General features: G+C 44.0%; 1 protein-coding gene across 2 annotated transcripts in view; it reads left to right on the top strand.

The window, feature by feature from the left end:
- The window catches only part of dmtf1 (cyclin D binding myb-like transcription factor 1), a 72,160-nt gene that overhangs the window by 28,078 nt on the left and 26,177 nt on the right, over positions 1 to 17,905 (top strand). For both annotated transcript variants that reach the window (XR_005462357.1, XM_038811969.1), the window contains exons 4-12: positions 1,918 to 2,024; positions 3,662 to 3,779; positions 4,739 to 4,815; positions 6,206 to 6,363; positions 6,463 to 6,495; positions 8,178 to 8,287; positions 11,523 to 11,751; positions 13,004 to 13,155; positions 13,750 to 13,962. Coding sequence is in view for 1 of the 2 variants with exons in the window: in XM_038811969.1 (XP_038667897.1) it covers positions 1,918 to 2,024; positions 3,662 to 3,779; positions 4,739 to 4,815; positions 6,206 to 6,363; positions 6,463 to 6,495; positions 8,178 to 8,287; positions 11,523 to 11,751; positions 13,004 to 13,155; positions 13,750 to 13,962 (1,197 nt within the window). In the remaining variant the exon portion in view is untranslated. The remainder of the gene's footprint in view (positions 1 to 1,917; positions 2,025 to 3,661; positions 3,780 to 4,738; positions 4,816 to 6,205; positions 6,364 to 6,462; positions 6,496 to 8,177; positions 8,288 to 11,522; positions 11,752 to 13,003; positions 13,156 to 13,749; positions 13,963 to 17,905) is intronic.

Raw genomic sequence — 17,905 nt, 5'->3', positions numbered from 1 at the left:
CTCGCAAACCTCCCATCAATGAACAGGTCTCCCAACTTCCTTATGCCCGTCCTGTGCCACCCCAGGAACCCGCCATCAATGTTCCCTGGGACAAACCGGTGGTTCCCCCGCAGCGGGGCCTCCACCGAGCCCCCCACTTCCCCCCTATGTCGCCTCCACTGCCCCCAAATCTTGAGGGTAGCCGCCACCACCGGGCTCGTGGTGTACCTCGTTGGAGGGAGCGGCAACGGCGCCGTTACCAGTGCCTTCAGGCTCATGCCTCCGCAGGACGTCATCTCCATCCTTTTCCATGCTGCGCCTTCCCCATCCATTACCCACTTGCGTACCATCGAGACATTAGCCGCCCAATAGTACCCAGAGAGGTTGGGCAGCGCCAGCCCCCCTCCATCCCTGCCCCGCTCCAAAAAGACCCTCCTCACCCTCGGAGTCCCATGCGCCCAAACAAATCCCGTGATGCTGCTGTTCAGCCTCCTAAAAAAGGCCCTCGGAATAAGGATGGGGAGGCACTGGAACAAAAACAAAAACCTCGGGAGCACCGTCATTTTGACGGACTATACTCTACCCGCCAACGCCAGCGGCAGCATGTCCCACCTTTTGAACTCCTCCTCCATCTGTTCCACCAACCTAGTAAAATTAAGCTTATGCAAAGTCCCCCAACTCCTAGCCACCTGAAGCCCCAGGTACCTAAAACTCCTCACTGCCCTTTTTAGCAGGAGCCTATCAATCCCCTCCTGATCACCCGGGTGTACAACAAACAGCTCGCTCTTGCCCAGGTTCAACTTGCAGCCCTAGAAACTCCCAAACTCAGCAAGAATCTCCATCACCTCCGGCATTCCCCCCACCGGGTCTGCTACATACAGCAACAAGTCATCTGCATAAAGTGACACTCGGTGCTCCTCCCCACCCCACACCAGACCCCTCCATCTCCTCGACTCCTGAGAGCCATGGCAAGAGGCTCAATTGCCAACGCAAACAGCAAGGGGGGGGACAGGGGGCACCCCTGCCTCGTCCCACGGTAGAGCCTGAAGTACTCGGACCTCCTCCCATTTGTCGCTACACTCGCCATCGGGGTCTCGTACAGCAACCTCACCCATTTAATAAACCCCTCCCCAAACCCGAACCTCTCTAACGCCTCCCACAAGTACCCCCACTCAACCCTATCAAAGGCGTTTTCCGCATCTAATGCCACCACAATCTCCGCCTCTCCTTCTGCCGCCGGCATCATTATCACATTTAGCAGCCTTCGCACGTTAGTGTTCAGCTGCCTCCTCTTCACAAATCCCGTCTGATCTTCATGTATCACCCCCGGCACACAGTCCTCTACTCTAGTGGCCAAGATCTTTGCCAGCAACTTGACGTCCACGTTCAACAGTGAAATTGGCCTATATGATCCACACTGCAGGGGGTCCTTATCTCACTTCAGGATCAGGGAAATCAGCGCCTGTGACATCGTCGGGGGCAAAACTCCCCCCTCCCATGCCTCTGGCACTTTCTCTGTCATCGCAACTGCAAAATCTGACCATTGTGCTCAGAGCATGGTCAACTCCAAATGAACGGAAATAGGATGGCTTTATTGAGTCTGCTGCACAAACCCTAGGGTAGTTTACTCCGAACTTGAGCACTTCGACTTATGTATTGAAAGTGTGTCTACCTTCTCCTTCCACACCCCACCTCTCTCCCCCACAAGCATTGTTCCTGTTTACAGGAGTACTCCAGAGTATAGAATCTTTGCCTTTACCAGTAATGACCCAGCAAGGGAAATTCCACAGTACCCACTTCTATAATCTCTGTTTGAGCAGCAGGAATAAATTAATCAGGCATTTTGATTTTTAATTTTCAGAATTTATTTGTTTTTCAATTCCCTTATTACCTTATGCTACAATTTCCTGGACCTTTATGTATATTTTGTGGTAACAGTTTCAGACAACGATCAAAGTTTTGAGGTAACCATGACGGGAGAGGCAGCATCTGAGCTGACACATGCAACTGAAATTGAAGACAGTGAAACTATCACTCAAATACAAGTAAGTGTTTATTCTTAGGAATGCCTCCTGTTCAAAACGCAACAAAACCTAGGAATTTAAATATTAAACTCTCTGTGTACCCGTACCATCATGTTGTCACCTACTTCTGCTCCTATTTTCAGAGTTATAAAGGGTTAATCGATGTATTAAGGTATGGGCTTATGGGGCAAAAAATAAACAATTTTTACCAGGGACTTTGCTTGATCTAAGCTTAAATTCTATGATCGTACATGAGGTGATTTTTAAATTTGTAGTGTAATTGTTACAGTCTTTGCTTATTAAGGCTGAAGACTGGCAGGTAAGGAAAGGGTGAGCTGTTCCATTCTCTCTCCCTGCTCACCATGGTCTGTGGAAAAGTGGAAAGAGAATCAACACTAAAGAGGGCATTTCACCCTCCAACAAAAAGATCTCCGTTCTTTCCCCTTTTATTTGGTTTCCTTATACTCGATGTATAGAACATAGAACAGTACAGCACAGAACAGACCCTTCGGCCCTCGATGTTGTGCCGAGCAATGATCACCCTACTCAAACCCACATATCCACCCTATACCCGTAACCCAACAACCCCCCCCCCCTTAACATTACTTTTTAGGACACTACAGGCAATTTAGCATGGCCAATCCACCTAACCCGCACATCTTTGGACTGTGGGAGGAAACCGGAGCACCCGGAGGAAACCCACGCACACACGGGGAGGACGTGCAGACTCCGCACAGACAGTGACCCAGCCGGGAATCGAACCTGGGACCCTGGAGCTGTGAAGCATTTATGCTAACCACCATGCTACCGTGCTACCCTTCTGCATACTTCTGAATCATAGGTTCAAACCCCCCAATCCAAAGACTTGCGTGTGTAGCCTAGACTAACACTTGTGAGGTACCGTCTTTCGGTTAGGCAGCAGCCAGGTCTGCCTTTTCAGTTGGAACTTAAATGTCGCATAGCACTTTTTGATAAAGAGCAAGGCATACTCTGGCATATATAAAGACCACTCCACCAACACAAGTTAAAACAGCTGGTCATTTATCTCATTGTCTTGGGCAACACGGTAGCCCAGTGGTCAGCACTGTGGCTTCACAGCACCATGGTCCCAGGTTCGGTTTCCCGCTGGGTCACTGTCTGTGCAGAGTCTGCATGTTCTCCCCGTGTCTGCGTGGGTTTCCTCCGGGAGCTCCGGTTTCCTCCCACAGTCCAAAGACGTGCAGGTTAGGTGGATTGGCCATGATAAATTGCCCTCAGTGACCAAAAAGATTAGGAGGAGTTATTGGGTTATAGGGATAGGGTGGAAGTGAGGGTTTAAGTGGGTTGGTGCAGACTCGATGCGCAGAATGGCCTCCTTCTGTACTGCATGCTCTAAGTTCTATGTTCACTGCTGCCTCACGGCGCCAAGGAGCCGGTTTCGATCCCGGCCCCGGGACACTGTCCATGAGGAGTTTGCAAACTCTCCCCATGTCTGCGTGGGTCTCATCCCCACAACCCAAAGATGTGCAGGGTAGGTGGATTGAACAGGCTAAATTGCCCCTTAATTGGAAAAAAAAGAATTGGGTACTCTAAATTTATTTTTTTTTAAGTGTTTTTGCGGATTCTGAGGCCACAAATGGCAATGTAGAAATTCAAGTTCTTTTTTTATTTCTGTGTAGATTTTGCACAATGAAGATCAAATAGACGGCATTTCTCCCCAAAACAGTGACGATTTGGATCCTGTTAGCCAAGCATGGTTTACAACGAAAGAAGATAAGGACACTCTCCAGAATAAAGGTAAGAACATTGTGCAGCTCCCAAAATAGATTGTACACCATCTGATGGTAATCTTAGCAAGTATCATCACCTAAAAAATGGTAAACAAATCTGTTCAAAGTATTTTTTCCTCCTATTAAAACTTGAGGCAAATTAGTGTTCAAAAATATACTATTGTAATCATGGGCTTGTCATTAAAATACAGAACCTTTTATTGGTCTGTCTGCCATTACTTTTCTTTTTCTGATCAAAATATATAATGTAAAATGTGCATTTGCTGTTTTTTACATTTGGCAAAAATTTCAAACTGATTACGACACTAAAATGTGCAAAAGAAATTAAACAGTGAAATTTATAAATTGAGGAATAAATATTTGCCTTGGCACCAGGGATAACAGGCCTGCACTTCTTCGCAATAGTACCGTGGGATCTTATAAATTCACACATGCAGGCAGGAGGGACTGTCGTAGTGTTTCATCTGAAAGACGGCACCTCCAACAGTGCAGCACACCTTCAGTGCCGCTTTGTAGCATCAACATTGATTCTTCTGCACAAGCTCTCCAATGAAACTTGAACCCAGTTAGCAGAATTAGTTAAAATTAAATACAGATGTGAGGCTTGAATTAGAGGATGACATTGTAATGTGATAATCTATTTACTTTTGTTACAATATGTTGTGTATCTTATTTGTATGTGTGTGTATGTATTTATCCATCATGCTTGTGTAAGGTGAGGAAAATGTATGCTGCATTCCATTGTGCATGGTAACAGTGATTTATGTTGTAATGATGGTTTATTCCAATAGTACCCAAGAAGAGCGAGCCTTTTTATTTTTTTGCTGGCCTCGCTCCTTGGTAGCTAGTCGTTCTTTTCCGTTTCTCCTGATTACATTGCCAAGACTGAGAAATTGTTAATATAAAACTTTGACCTGTCACTCACTTTATTTAAGTATTCTTGTTAAGTATAATTCTTTTTAACAGGTCACAAGTGGAAACAGGGAATGTGGTCAAAAGAGGAAATAGACGTTTTAATGAGTAATATTGAAAACTACCTACAGGTGAGGAATAATGAAAAATAATTATATTATTACGCGAGGCCATTGTTCATATAATTAATTATTTATCTTGACCTTTCTCTCTTGACCTTTCTCAACCCCTTCACTTCTATTGCCCTCCTATTTCCCCCAACCCTCCCCTCCACTCACACCCCGTCTCCACCCACACCCCTCCTTTGCATCACCTGCCCTACCATTACAGCAGTACTCAGCCATCTAGGCCTACATTTACGCATTCTTTCCATATATCTCCTGGGGCTGGTTTAGCACAGGGCTAAAGAACTGGCTTTTAAAGCAGACCAAGGCAGGCCAGCAGCACGGTTCAATTCCAGTACCAGCCTCCCCGAACAGACGGCGGAATGTGGTGACTAGGGGCTTTTCACAGTAACTTCATTTGAAGCCTACTTGTGACAATAACCGATTTTCATTTCATTTCCTGTCGCCCAGTTAAGTTACCTTTCACTCCTCTCCTTTTACTTGCCTCATCCCATCTGCTAATGAAATACTCATTTATACTTTTGTCATCTCCTTCTCGACTGTTTGAATGTTCCCCTGGCTGATGTCTACGTATTTACATTGTGTATTTATCATATACACGGCAGCACGGTAGCATGGTGGTTAGCATAAATGCTTCACAGCTCCAGGGTCCCAGGTTCGATTCCCGGCTGGGTCACTGTCTGTGTGGAGTCTGCACGTCCTCCCCGTGTGTGCGTGGGTTTCCTCCGGGTGCTCCGGTTTCCTCCCACAGTCCAAAGATGTGCGGGTTAGGTGGATTGGCCAGGCTAAATTGCCCGTAGTGTCCTTAAAAGTAAGGTTAAGGGGGGGGGGGGGGTTGTTGGGTTACGGGTATAGGGTGGATACGTGGGTTTGAGTAGGGTGATCATTGCTCGGCACAAGATCGAGGGCCGAAGGGCCTGTTCTGTGCTGTACTGTTCTATATGTCCTATGTTTTGTATGCATGGAACAATCTGCTTGGTCGGTACGCATGAACAATACTTTTCACTGTACCTCGGTACATGTGACAAAACTAAATCTTTGTTGCTCCAACCTCTGTAAACTTCACCTCATTCAAAAGTTGATGCCTGCACCCTTTTCCCCACCTACTCCCCTCTCCACCCACACCCTTCCTTTGCATCACCTGCCCTACTATTGCAGCAGTACTCAGCCATCTCAGCCTACATTTACAAATTCTTTCCATATATCTTTACTTCCCTGTTCACTCTAAATGCTCTCCATATGTTAACGGGACTATATAAATGCTATTTGTTATGCAAAGGAAGAATGCCAAAGTATTTACGATCCAAATCATTATGGCGATCGGAGCTTCTGAACAATACAAGATGTTAGTGTCCCAAAGTTATTGTTTGCCCCTGATTTCCTGGTCTTTCCATAGATACATGGACTAAGTGATGCCACAGAAGTCATATTTGAAATGTCAAAAGACGAAAGAAAAGATTTCTACCGGACTATAGCGAGGGGCCTTAACCGGCCATTGTTCGCAGTTTATAGACGTGTGCTTCGGATGTATGACAATCGAAACCATGTTGGAAAGTACGAACAATTTTGTATTTTATATTTTGATGTAATTTTTACAAGTTAAAATAACATTATTTGGCTGTATTAACCATTCTGAACTATTTTTGTTGTCAGGTATACGCCACAAGAAATTGAGAAACTTAAAGAGTAAGTGTTGCGTTCTGCTATGTTACTCATAAAAATGCACCTCATTTAAAATTTTCATCCCCATTTTATCCCCTCTATTCCCAATTCCCCCAACCCCCACTTCGGACTAAAACCTCCCTTCACAAAATAACTTCCTGGCCTCTGCTGCTGTTATTATTTTGTCAGACAGCATGGTACAGTGGGATTATGCTAATCTTTCTCCCTGGCTACATGCTGCCAGTCTGCTAAGTAACTTGCCTCTGTTTGTCATTGTGTCTGAGGGGACAAGTGGAAGTTCAGCATTCAAACCAATGTTTTTCAAATGGTTGAGCTGGACATTGCTGAAAATTGTTTGAACAAACTGCCTAAGTTTCAAAATTAAGCTCGGAAAAATTGTATTTACATGTTGAAGAAAACGTCGCCTCCGTCGCACGGTAATTAAAATGTACCTTTCCTTGTTATTGGTTAATTAGGTTATCGAGAAAACCTTGTGGTTATACCGTATCGTTCACAACCTCAGGGTGTTCCAGAGTGTTTCACAGCCAATGAAGTACTTGTGATGTGTAGTCACTGCCGTTATGTAGCAAACATAACAGCCAATTTGAATATAGGAAAGATTCACAAACGATAACATCATAATGATTAGATAATCAGTTATCAGATGTTTGTTTTGGGATAAATATTGACCAGGAAATGGAGAGAATTGCCTTGCTCTTCAAAACGGGGACATGGGACCTTTTTACATCCACCCGAGGTGGCAGATGCAGCCTCGGTTTAACATCTTGGCCGACTGATGTTACCTCTGACAGTGCAGCACTTCCTCCTGTCAACGTGGACCATTTGCTCAAATCCTTGGCATGGGTCTCAAGCACATAACACTCTCGCCTCTGAGTCAGGAGGTTCCCAGCTGAACTGTGGCTGCCACTTTTCCGGAGACCATATGGGCCTGATTTACCGGCAGTTACACAGGCTAAATGTGAACTGAACAGCTAAGTTGTAGAAAGTGAATATTTCAGTTTGAGCTGAGAACTTCTGATCCTGTGACTTTACAAATAAATTGTATGTGTTCTGGGCAAAAAGAAAGGGCTGACCGTATCAATGTTGAAAGTGAAACAATTCTGGCGTTCGGTGGGCGGCACAATGGCAGTGGTTATCACTGCAGCCCCACAGCACAAAGGACCCGGGTTCAATTCTGGCCTTGGATGACTATGTGGAGTTTGTACGTTCTACCCATGTCTGCGTGGGTTTCCTCCGGGTGCTTCGGTCTCCTCCCACAGTCCAAAGATGTGCAGGTTAGGTGGATTGGCCATGCTAAATTTCCCCTTAGTGTCCAGGGATGTACAGGTTAGGTGGAGTTACGGGGATAGGGAGGGGGAGTGGGCCTCTTTCTTTCAGAGGGTCAGTGCAGACTCAATAGGCCGAATGGCCCCCTTCTGCACTGTAGTGATTCTATGACCCTCTGAAAGAGTACCATACCTCAGTGCAGCCGCCCCCCCATCCTAGCCCCCCCCCCCCCCCGCAATCCCGACAACCCCACCCAACCTGCACATAACTTGGACTGTGGTAGGAAACCAGAACACCCAGAAGAAACCTGTACAGATATGACTCAAAAGTTGTTGTTGAAATGTTAATAGTGAATTTATATATTGCTTGATGTTACCTGTGAAGCAAAGATATATTTAACTCTTTTGCTTAATATTTAGGTTACGATCTAAGCATGGTAATGACTGGGCAACGATAGGCGCCGCTCTGGGAAGGAGTGCATCCTCGGTAAAAGATCGATGCAGACTTATGAAAGATACTTGCAACACTGGTAAAACCAGCAGCGATACACATCTTATATTATTTTAAAATACGCTCTCTAAATCCTCTTGTATTTTACAACAGTAAAGTTGCTTTGTCATTTGTGTCCAAATCATTGTCCTATGTTAAGAGAGCATTCATGAGAAAAAGCCTGGTAGCCAACTGCTTGGTTTCTTCAACTCTTCAAATGGAGCTGGTTATTCCAATGACTTAGACAAAATGGAGCCACAGTTCACCATTTCCTCTGAGAAAACATTTCTGGAGGAAATGTACGAAAACTGACAACGTGGAAAGAAAGTTTTCAGTGGCTTGCTTTTAAGTGAATACGTTGAACCGGGATTTTCCTGCCCTGCTGTGGCGGGACTTGCTGCAGGGAATGTGGAGGGCCAGCCAAAAGTCCATCGACTCTCCAGCAGGACGGGAAGATCCTGGATTTGACGGAGCTGAAAATCCCAGCCAACGGTATTTTCGCTACAGTCTTTCCTGCATTGCCTGTCACCCAGGGTGATTGCTCTGCATGAGACGTGCATTAGGCTGACACTATGGGGCACTTCATTCTTGAATGTTTCATCCGAATTGGAGCTTTGCAATTAATCATATTAACGCTGGACGCAAAGGTTCTTCCCACATCGTCTTTAAAATGAGCAGGAAACCCTTAACGGATTTTGCTAAGATAATTTTTTACAAGTCATGCATAATTGTGGTTTCATGATGATTTAATTAAATGGTACGTTTAGAATCAGAATTCTTTAGAGTTTTTAAAAGAATGAAAATGATCAGGAACAGCAGACAAGCAACAGATTGGCTAGAATGAATGGAGGCCGAGAAATTGCCCAGAAAGCTGAAAGCTAACAGCATTTTCTACGCTTTTATTCTTAACAGATTTCTCCCAGTTATTAGTATATCTGACAACGCTGGCCATTACCATTCTCAATCATTGTCAATCTTTTATTTTTTTAAATGTACCTTAAAGCTTTTACATTCCATTCTTAATGCAATGCTTTGAATTTAGATGAACAAATAATTTGGCAATTTCAGCTCCAAATTCCTACTTTGATGTGGTATTTAGCAAAGAGCAAAGAAAAGTACAGCACAGGAACAGGCCCTTCGGCCCTCCAAGCCTGCGCCGACAATGCTGCCCGTCTAAACTAAAATCTTCTACAATTCCGGGGTCCGTATCCCTCTCTTCCCATCCTTTTCATGTATTTGTCAAGATGCCCCTTAAAAGTCACCATCGTCCCTGCTTCCATCACCTCCTCGGCAACGAGTTCCAGGCACCCACTACTCTCTGTGTAAAAAAAGCATGCCTCGTACATCTCCTCTAAACATTGCTCCACGCACCTTAAACCTATGCCCCCTAGTAATTGACCCCTCTATCCTGGGAAAAAGCCTCTATTACATTGCTTAATTTAAATATAGGAATATTTAATTTAAAATTTGGACTAAACCGTAATGTAATCAAATCACCACAAAACCACCTTTACAGTTAAGTGAAATAGACATAGCTTATTCTCTAGGTTTAATTTTATGGAGCTGCTTTCTTTCATTTCAAATTTCTCTGTATTTGGCTCCCCGAGCATTAGTTCTTGGTTAAGAGGAATGGCAAGAATGCACTCTAACTGCACTCTCAATGTTAATTTTGTTGCCAGACTAATTTGAAAGGGGTGTGTGGGCGTACTTTGAGTGATGTCAATTTTAATTACTCATTTGTTTCCAAACAAACTCCATCTACAAGTTTGCTGACGATACGACCATAGTGGGCCGGATCTCGAATAACGACGAGTCCGAATATAGGAGGGAGATAGAGAACCTAGTGGAGTGGTGTAACGACAACAATCTCTCCCTCAACGCCAGCAAAACTAAAGAGCTGGTCATCGACTTCAGGAAGCAAAGTACTGTACACACCCCTGTCAGCATCAACGGGGCCGAGGTGGAGATGGTTAGCAGTTTCAAATTCCTAGGGGTGCACATCACCAAAAATCTGTCCTGGCCCACTCACGTCGACGCTATCACCAAGAAAGCACAACAGCACCTATACTTCCTCAGGAAACTAAGGAAATTCGGCATGTCCACATTAATCCTTACCAACTTTTACAGATGCACTATAGAAAGCATCCTATCGGGCTGCATCACAGCCTGGTATGGCAACTGCTCGGCCCAGGACCGCAAGGAACTTCAGAGAGTCGTGAATACCGCCCAGTCCATCACACAAACCTGCCTCCCATCCATGGACTCCATCTACACCTCCCGCTGCCTGGGGAAAGCGGGCAGCATAATCAAGGATCCCTCCCACCCGGCTTACTCACTCTTCCAACTTCTTCCATCGGGCAGGAGATACAGAAGTCTGAGAACACGCACGAACAGACTCAAAAACAGCTTCTTCCCCACTGTCACCAGAGTCCTAAATGATCCTCTTATTGACTGACCTCATTAACACTACACCCTGTATGCTTCATCCGATGCCAATGCTTATGTAGTTACATTGTATATCTTGTGTTGCCCTATTATGTATTCTCATGTATTTTCTTGAATTTTGTTTAATTCCCTTTTCTTCCATGTACTGAATGATCTGTTGAGCTGCTTGCAGAAAAATACTTTTCACTGTACCTCGGTACACGTGACAATAAACAAATCCAATCCAATCCAATCCAATCCTTTAGTAAGTGCTTAACCATGCTCTGGCCTGTTTGTGATTTGCCAGAGATTGTGGGGGAATTTTCCGGCTGTTCTCAGCAGCGGGATATTCTGATACTGTTGATGGCAAACCCCTCTGTGGCTTTCCCGGCGGTGTGGGGTTGATTTAATGGGAAATCCCGTTGACAGTGGCAGGACCAGAGGATCCTGCCGCTGGCCAATGTCAGGCCCCCTCACAAGGTGGGGTCGTGCAAATTCACCCCCCCCCCCACACCCCCCACACCCCCCCCCCCCCCCCCCCCCCCCACACCCCCGCCTTAGTATTGTAATATTGAAGAATTACCTCAAGCCACATTTTAGCTCCATACATTGGAACACCAAATTCCTTGGTCAGCACATTTAGTCTTAGTAATTGTTTTGCCAGAATATTATTCTGAGAAAATTAGGGTAATTTTAAAGTAAGCCCAGTTCTATAATTTCCAACGGACTGTGAAATATTCCCCACTTTCTTTTTTCACCTCTATACAGTGTGAAGAGGCTTCAACGGCTAATGTTCAGTGAGCCCTGGTTGCTCAAATTGCACAAACATTTTGTCACTTCTCCTTCCCCAGGTAAATGGACAGTAGAAGAAGAAAAGCGACTCGCAGAGGTGGTCCATGAATTAACTGCCACGGATCCAGGTGACATTGTCACCCAGGGTGTCTCTTGGGCTGCAGTGGCTGAGCGGGTGGGCACCCGTTCAGAGAAGCAATGCCGTTCCAAATGGCTCAATTACCTCAACTGGAAGCAGAGCGGAGGGACTGAATGGAGCAAAGATGATGAAATAAACCTAATTTTAAGGTATATTAATTCAGCTGCCAACAGTGCCAGTTGCAAGGGGAAAGCAAACAACCTGCTTCTAAGCAGCAAATTAAAAACCCCATAGACAGTACATTTTTTTTGCCAGGGAATCAGTTAATTTCTTTAAGTTCAAGCTCGTTGTGGATGAATGCATTCCTGCAGACAATTACACTTAAGGAAAAAATGGAAGAATATTTGGAGCAGAGAAAGATACAAGGAGAGAGAGTGGAATTAACTTTGGATTACCCTTTAATGAACGAGCATAGACACAGATGATCCGAGTTACATGTTTCTATGTCATACCTTTAATAACTGCTATGGCATTATTTTATCAAACCGAGACTTTTAGTGTATAAACTTAGGTTCATTGTTTCAAATAAACACGTTGAAACCAGATATTGAGGACGTATTTTAATTTCCTCTGTTCTGAAGTGAAGTTTCATTCCTGCGATAGAAAATTTAGTGAGATTTATAATCTTGATCTTGCTATGGATTATTGCATTGATGCGTATCACAGGTGAAATAGAACAAAGTTGTTTAATCAAAATGATTCTGAAATAATTACCAAGGAAATTACAAGGAATCAGCTAATTAATTATCAATATTTAAAAGATTCAATATTGTCCAAGCAATTGCCTTTGTCATTAAAGGTGCTGCCTGCCCAGGAGTGTGACTGACTACCATCAAATTAGAATCATGATATCATAGAATCTCTGCAGTGCAGAAGGAGACCATTTGGCCCATCGAGTCTGCACTGACCCTCCAAAAGACCACCCTACTTAGGCCAATCCCAATTCCTGAAACCCCACCATAAGGGGCAATTTTGCATGGCCAATCCACCTAACCTGCACATCTTTGGACTGTGGGAGGAAACGGGAGGGCCCGGAGGAAACCCACGCAGACACGGGGAGAATGTGCAAACCACACAGTCACCGAGGTCGGAATCGAACCCGGGGCCCTGGCACTGTGAGGCAGTAGTTCTAACCACGGGGTCACCGTGCCCATCAAACAACACTTGTGTGTTTTGATTCATCAGTGGCGCTTGAAATTAGCTATGAGCTGAGCATGTTATACAGTGCAGGATGCTACAGATTAAAACTGGTGAAAGATGGAAGATAAGTTTTCAAAGTCATTCAATTATAGGAACTAAGACTAATAATTGTATGATTCAGTGGAACCTTTGAATACTGCTGAGATTTGCTAACATTTTGAACAGTTGTATGTAATAGTATGATATTCAAATTAATTGTAGGATCGCAGAACTCAACGCAGAGGATGAAAGTGAGATTAACTGGGACATCATGGCGGAAGGTTGGAGCAGTGTCCGCTCTCCCCAGTGGCTGAGAAGTAAATGGTGGACCATCAAACGGCAGGTTACAAACCATAAAGATTTGACGTTTGCAGGTATAATAATACCCTCAGATACACTGTTGACATATCTTTTGCCCTGACATTTTCTGTAGCGAATAAACCACTGATCAGCCTGACAACCTATTGCATGTTTTGTAAAAGCAAATTGTTTCACGATGTTAGCTGCAAATAACAACGAAAGAAGTTCTGTGACAGTTGCAGAGGCTAAAAGTTATTTTTGTGGCCAAATCTTTCTGATTTCTAGCTCACAATAGTGCTATTTGATTAAACACAGATTTCATACAATTAGCTCATTCAGGATTTCTTATTTAAATCCTTTATTTTGGAAGGTTTTATAGTTTTCAATCAGTGATGATGATCAAGTCATGTATATGTTATATGGTATATTTCTTGCAGGGAATACAAAATGTATCCACATTTCGTCTTCAATTCTTATTAAATTTCTCCCAAATGAATTGACCATTTACCGGTATAATAAATAGATGAGCATGTTTTTGCTAAATGACTTTTAACTTCTGACTAAGTATCCTATATATAATCTGCATTTTCACTTGTATAATGAAGATATTCATTGTCAGTGCTCCAGTTCTATTGGCACATTATTTTTTCTCTGTACTTCAATGGCAGAATTGGTAGAGAGTTTGAGACAGTTGGTAGAGAGCTTAAAGCAGCCACATGTCCCAGTGCACCAATTACCCGAGTGTCCAACCGGATCGAGTTCACGCAATTCAAATTCATCCTCTGTTCAGCACCTGCGGGTCCGGTTAGCCCAAGTGGAAGAAAACAGCTCCAACAGTCCGGTGGCCGCTCTGCAGATTCCTGTGCAAATCACTCACGTTGGTATGTCTTTAAAGTACAGCAGTTCAATGTGCTTGCTTCTTCAGTTTATGCTTTATAACCTTGGCCAGGGTTTTCCAGTTCTGCCCACGTGCAGTAACAGGAAATTTGGAGGCGGCCAAATGTCCATAGTCTTTTAGTGGGTCTGGAAAATCCCGCCTATTTGTATTCCTGTCGGTCGATAGCAAAATTATTTCCCAAATGTGTCATAACAAGTATACATTCTAAACGCATAATGAAGACTGTAAAATTAGGCAGAGGTTGAAGCCTAAAATTCAGAAATAAAATACTGGAAATGGTCAGAAAATCCATCAGCGTCAGAAAGGCTGAGTTTAAAATCAGTTCGGATCCAAAACGTGAAACTCATCTTTTCAAGGCCAGCTGTTTCTTTATGCCCTTTTTTGTCATAAGTTCATATTCATATTTGATGCTATACCTGGACAGTCAAATGAACACAAGAAACAGGAGAAGTAGGTCACATGACCTGTCGAGTCTTCCCCGCCATTCAGTACAATCGAGGCTGATCTTGGAATTCAACTCACAGCCTTCAATGTATTCGACGATGGAGCAGCCACAATCCTTTGGGTTGTGGATTACAAAGATTCGCAACCCTTTGGGTGAGGTAATTTCTGCTCCTCTCAGTCCTGAGAATGTGCCCCTTGTTTTAGATTCCCCGAACAGCAGAAGCAATCTCTCGGTGTCTACCTGGCGAGCCTCTTCAGAATCTTAAACATTTCAATGAGATTGCCTCTCATGATTCTAAACTCCAGAGAAAATAGATCCGATTTGCTAAGCCTGGACAATCCCCTCATCCTAGGGACCAATTTAGTGAACCTTCGCTCTACCGTGCCCAATGCCAGTGTATCCTTTCTTAAACGTGAAGACTAAAACTGTGCACAGTATTACAAATCTGGTCTCACCAAAACCATGTACAACTCTGGCATGATTGGTGGCATGGTAGCATAGTGGTTAGCATTGTTGTTTCACAGCTCCAGGGTCCCAGATTCGATTCCCGGCTGGGTCACTGTGTGCGGAGTCTGTCCCTTCTCCCCGTGTCTTCGAGGGTTTCCTCCGGGTGCTCCAGTTTCCTCCCAAAGTCCAAAGATGTGGAAGTTAGGTGGATTGGCCATGCTAAATTGCTCATTAGTGTCCAAAAAAAGGTTAGGTGGGGTTACTGGATTGTGGGGATAGGGTGGAGGTGTGGGCTTCGGTAGGGTGCACTTTCCATGGGCTGGTGCAGACTCAAGGGACCGAACGGCCTCCTTCTGCTCTGTAGATTCTATGAAATTCCAATCCCCATGCAATAAAGGCCAACATGCCATTTGCCTGTATGTTAACTTTTTCCATTTCTTGTACAAACAAACCGATGTCTCTTTAAAAATCGAACATTTTATAAGTTTCTCACCTCTTTAAAAAATATTCAGCTCATCTATTTTCGGCCAGAGTGAATCACTTCACACTTCCCTACATTATAATCCATCTTCTCTCTTGTTGCTCACTCATCTAACCTGTTTATACCTCTGTAGTCTCTTTGTGTCCTCCCCACAGCTTACCTTTTCACCAACAGCTTTGACAAAGGGTCATCTGGACTCGAAACATTCGCTCTTTTATCTCCCTACAGATGCTGCCAGACCTGCTGAGATTTTCCAGCATTTTCTCTTTTGGTTACCTTTCCTCCTAGATCTCTGTCTTTAAAAAGTCATAATATAGATTGTAAATAGCTGAGGCCCCAGCACTGATCCTTTTGACATTCCACTAGTCACGTGCAGATTCCACACAGGCAGTGGCCCAAGGCCGGAATCGAACCCTGGTTCCTGATTCTGTGAGGCACAGTGCGAGCCACTGTGCCACCTTCCCGCAGATTATTCATATTACTGCATATAATACAAGATAACTTGTGTTTTAAAGTTTAAAAGATAGCTTGTGTTTTAAAGTTCATTTAATTTTTTTCCATTTCATGTCATTTTCATTTCATTTCATTACAAACCTGGTGACTGCAAACTGTGTCAGCCAAGCCCCTCCCCACACACACGCACACACACAACAGAGGCCCCCATAAGTCACCTCTGCATGAAGGCTGAAGAGCAGTCCAGGCAGTGGAGTGAAAACTCACTGCATTTTCGCTTACCCCTTCCTTAAATCTGCTGCCTCAGCAAGTTTCAGAAGCTTTCCCAAAAGCGAAGTACACTTGAATGGGCTTCAAATGCCTTGACAGCCTTTGAAATGCAAACCTTCCATTCAATTTCACATAGTATTAGCCAGTGATTGTCAGTTTTATTTCTCCAAAGACAGCTGCTTCGTGGATTATTGATCTATCTTTCCCTTCACGCTTGAATGTATCTCTATTTCCCTGCTTTGAAGCTAATCACTGTTTATAAATACTCTTGCTATGATTGACAGTTCCTCATCACAACAAAAGCAGATAAGTGCTTTCTGCTGTGAAAAAGAGAAAGTCAAAGCATGCGGTGGAAGGGAGAGGATTACGCTATTTGTCAGGCAGCGGGGTGGCAGGATTTGCGTCGTTGGGGGTGGGGGGACCGTGTGGACCTCGGACTTGGGCTGCCCGCTCAAAATGGTTCACACCATGCATAAATGTGCATGGAAAAGTAGAGTAAATCGCACCTGGACACCGCACGTAGTGCCATTGGAGACCTGTCCCGAGACTCCGCTGGCAAGAGCACTTAGTCTCCAGAATGGAGAATCCAGCCCCTAATTTCTCTGGGCCAAGTAGGGCTGGAATTGACCGCTCATTGCTGAGAGTGTTGTGACAACTTCCACTAGTTCCCTTTTATCTGCTCTACTAGTTACATCCTCAAAAAACTCCAATAAATTTGTTAAATAGTATTTTCCTTTAGTAAAACCATGTTGACTTGGTCTAATCATGCTATGCTATTCCATGTAGATTCCAGCAATTTCCCAACAACTGATGAAGAATTGGTGAATAATTCCCTGTTTTCTCCCTCCTTTCTTGAAAAGTGGAGAAACATTTGCCAACTTCCAATTTAGTGGGACTGTTCCCGAATCCAGTAAATCCTGGAAAATCATGAGGATAATCTTATGAGATGATGGATTTCTGGATTACAAAGTCTATAATTTGAATTACAAGTGTTCACTCGAATATACTGGCTTTTAGCAAATATGTTTACTTTTCAAAGACTACCTCTTTGTTTTATTTACTTCCCTCCCATACACAATATCTTTCTGTGGGTGAGCAGCTCACCTGCTTCTCGGTTCTCTGTAAGGGCAATTCTAAAACCAGCTACCAAGGCGTTGTAAGAGAAACAGTCCAACTCCCTGTCCTCTCCAACAATTCTGCAATCAGGGTGTTGGGCAATTACCGCCAGTTGGAGCATCATTCTTTGGTGCCACACAGTACTAATCTGTGTCACTCTTTATCTTTACATCTTCATGAACTTTGAGAACTATGAGCGCTGAGGTGCAACATACTTTTCATTTCCAAGCAGCAATTGGGTGGTCACATATTTCCCACACAAGCTGTCTCTGGTCTCGTTACGATTAAAACAAAATTAGAGGCAGTTTTATGCTTTAGGAACATAGGGATTGATGAGCAGGAAGAGGCCATTCAGTCAGCTCTAACATTCAGTAAGATTATGGCTCACCTCGTTGTGGTCTCAACCTCACTTTCCTGCCTGCCCCCCATAACCCTTAACTCTTGTCGATCAAAAATCTGTCTAACTCTGTCTTGAGTAAGTTCAGTGACCCAGCCGGCTCTGCTTTTTAGGAAAGAGAATTCCAAATACCAATGACCCTTTGACAGAAAACATTTCTCCTCATCGCCGTCTTAAAACGGCAACCTCTTATTCTTAAATTGCATGTCCTAGTTCCAGTCATCCCCAAAGTGGGAACATCCTTCCAGTATCCACACTATCAATCCCTTCAGGATCTGATATGTTTCAATAAGTTTACCTCTTATTCTTCTAAACTC

This window comes from Scyliorhinus canicula, chromosome 11, assembly GCF_902713615.1.
Source record: "Scyliorhinus canicula chromosome 11, sScyCan1.1, whole genome shotgun sequence".
Classification (NCBI taxonomy): Eukaryota; Metazoa; Chordata; class Chondrichthyes; order Carcharhiniformes; family Scyliorhinidae; genus Scyliorhinus; species Scyliorhinus canicula.
The sequence above is the reverse complement of the archived record's forward strand: the minus strand, read 5'-3'. Positions and strand labels throughout refer to the sequence as shown.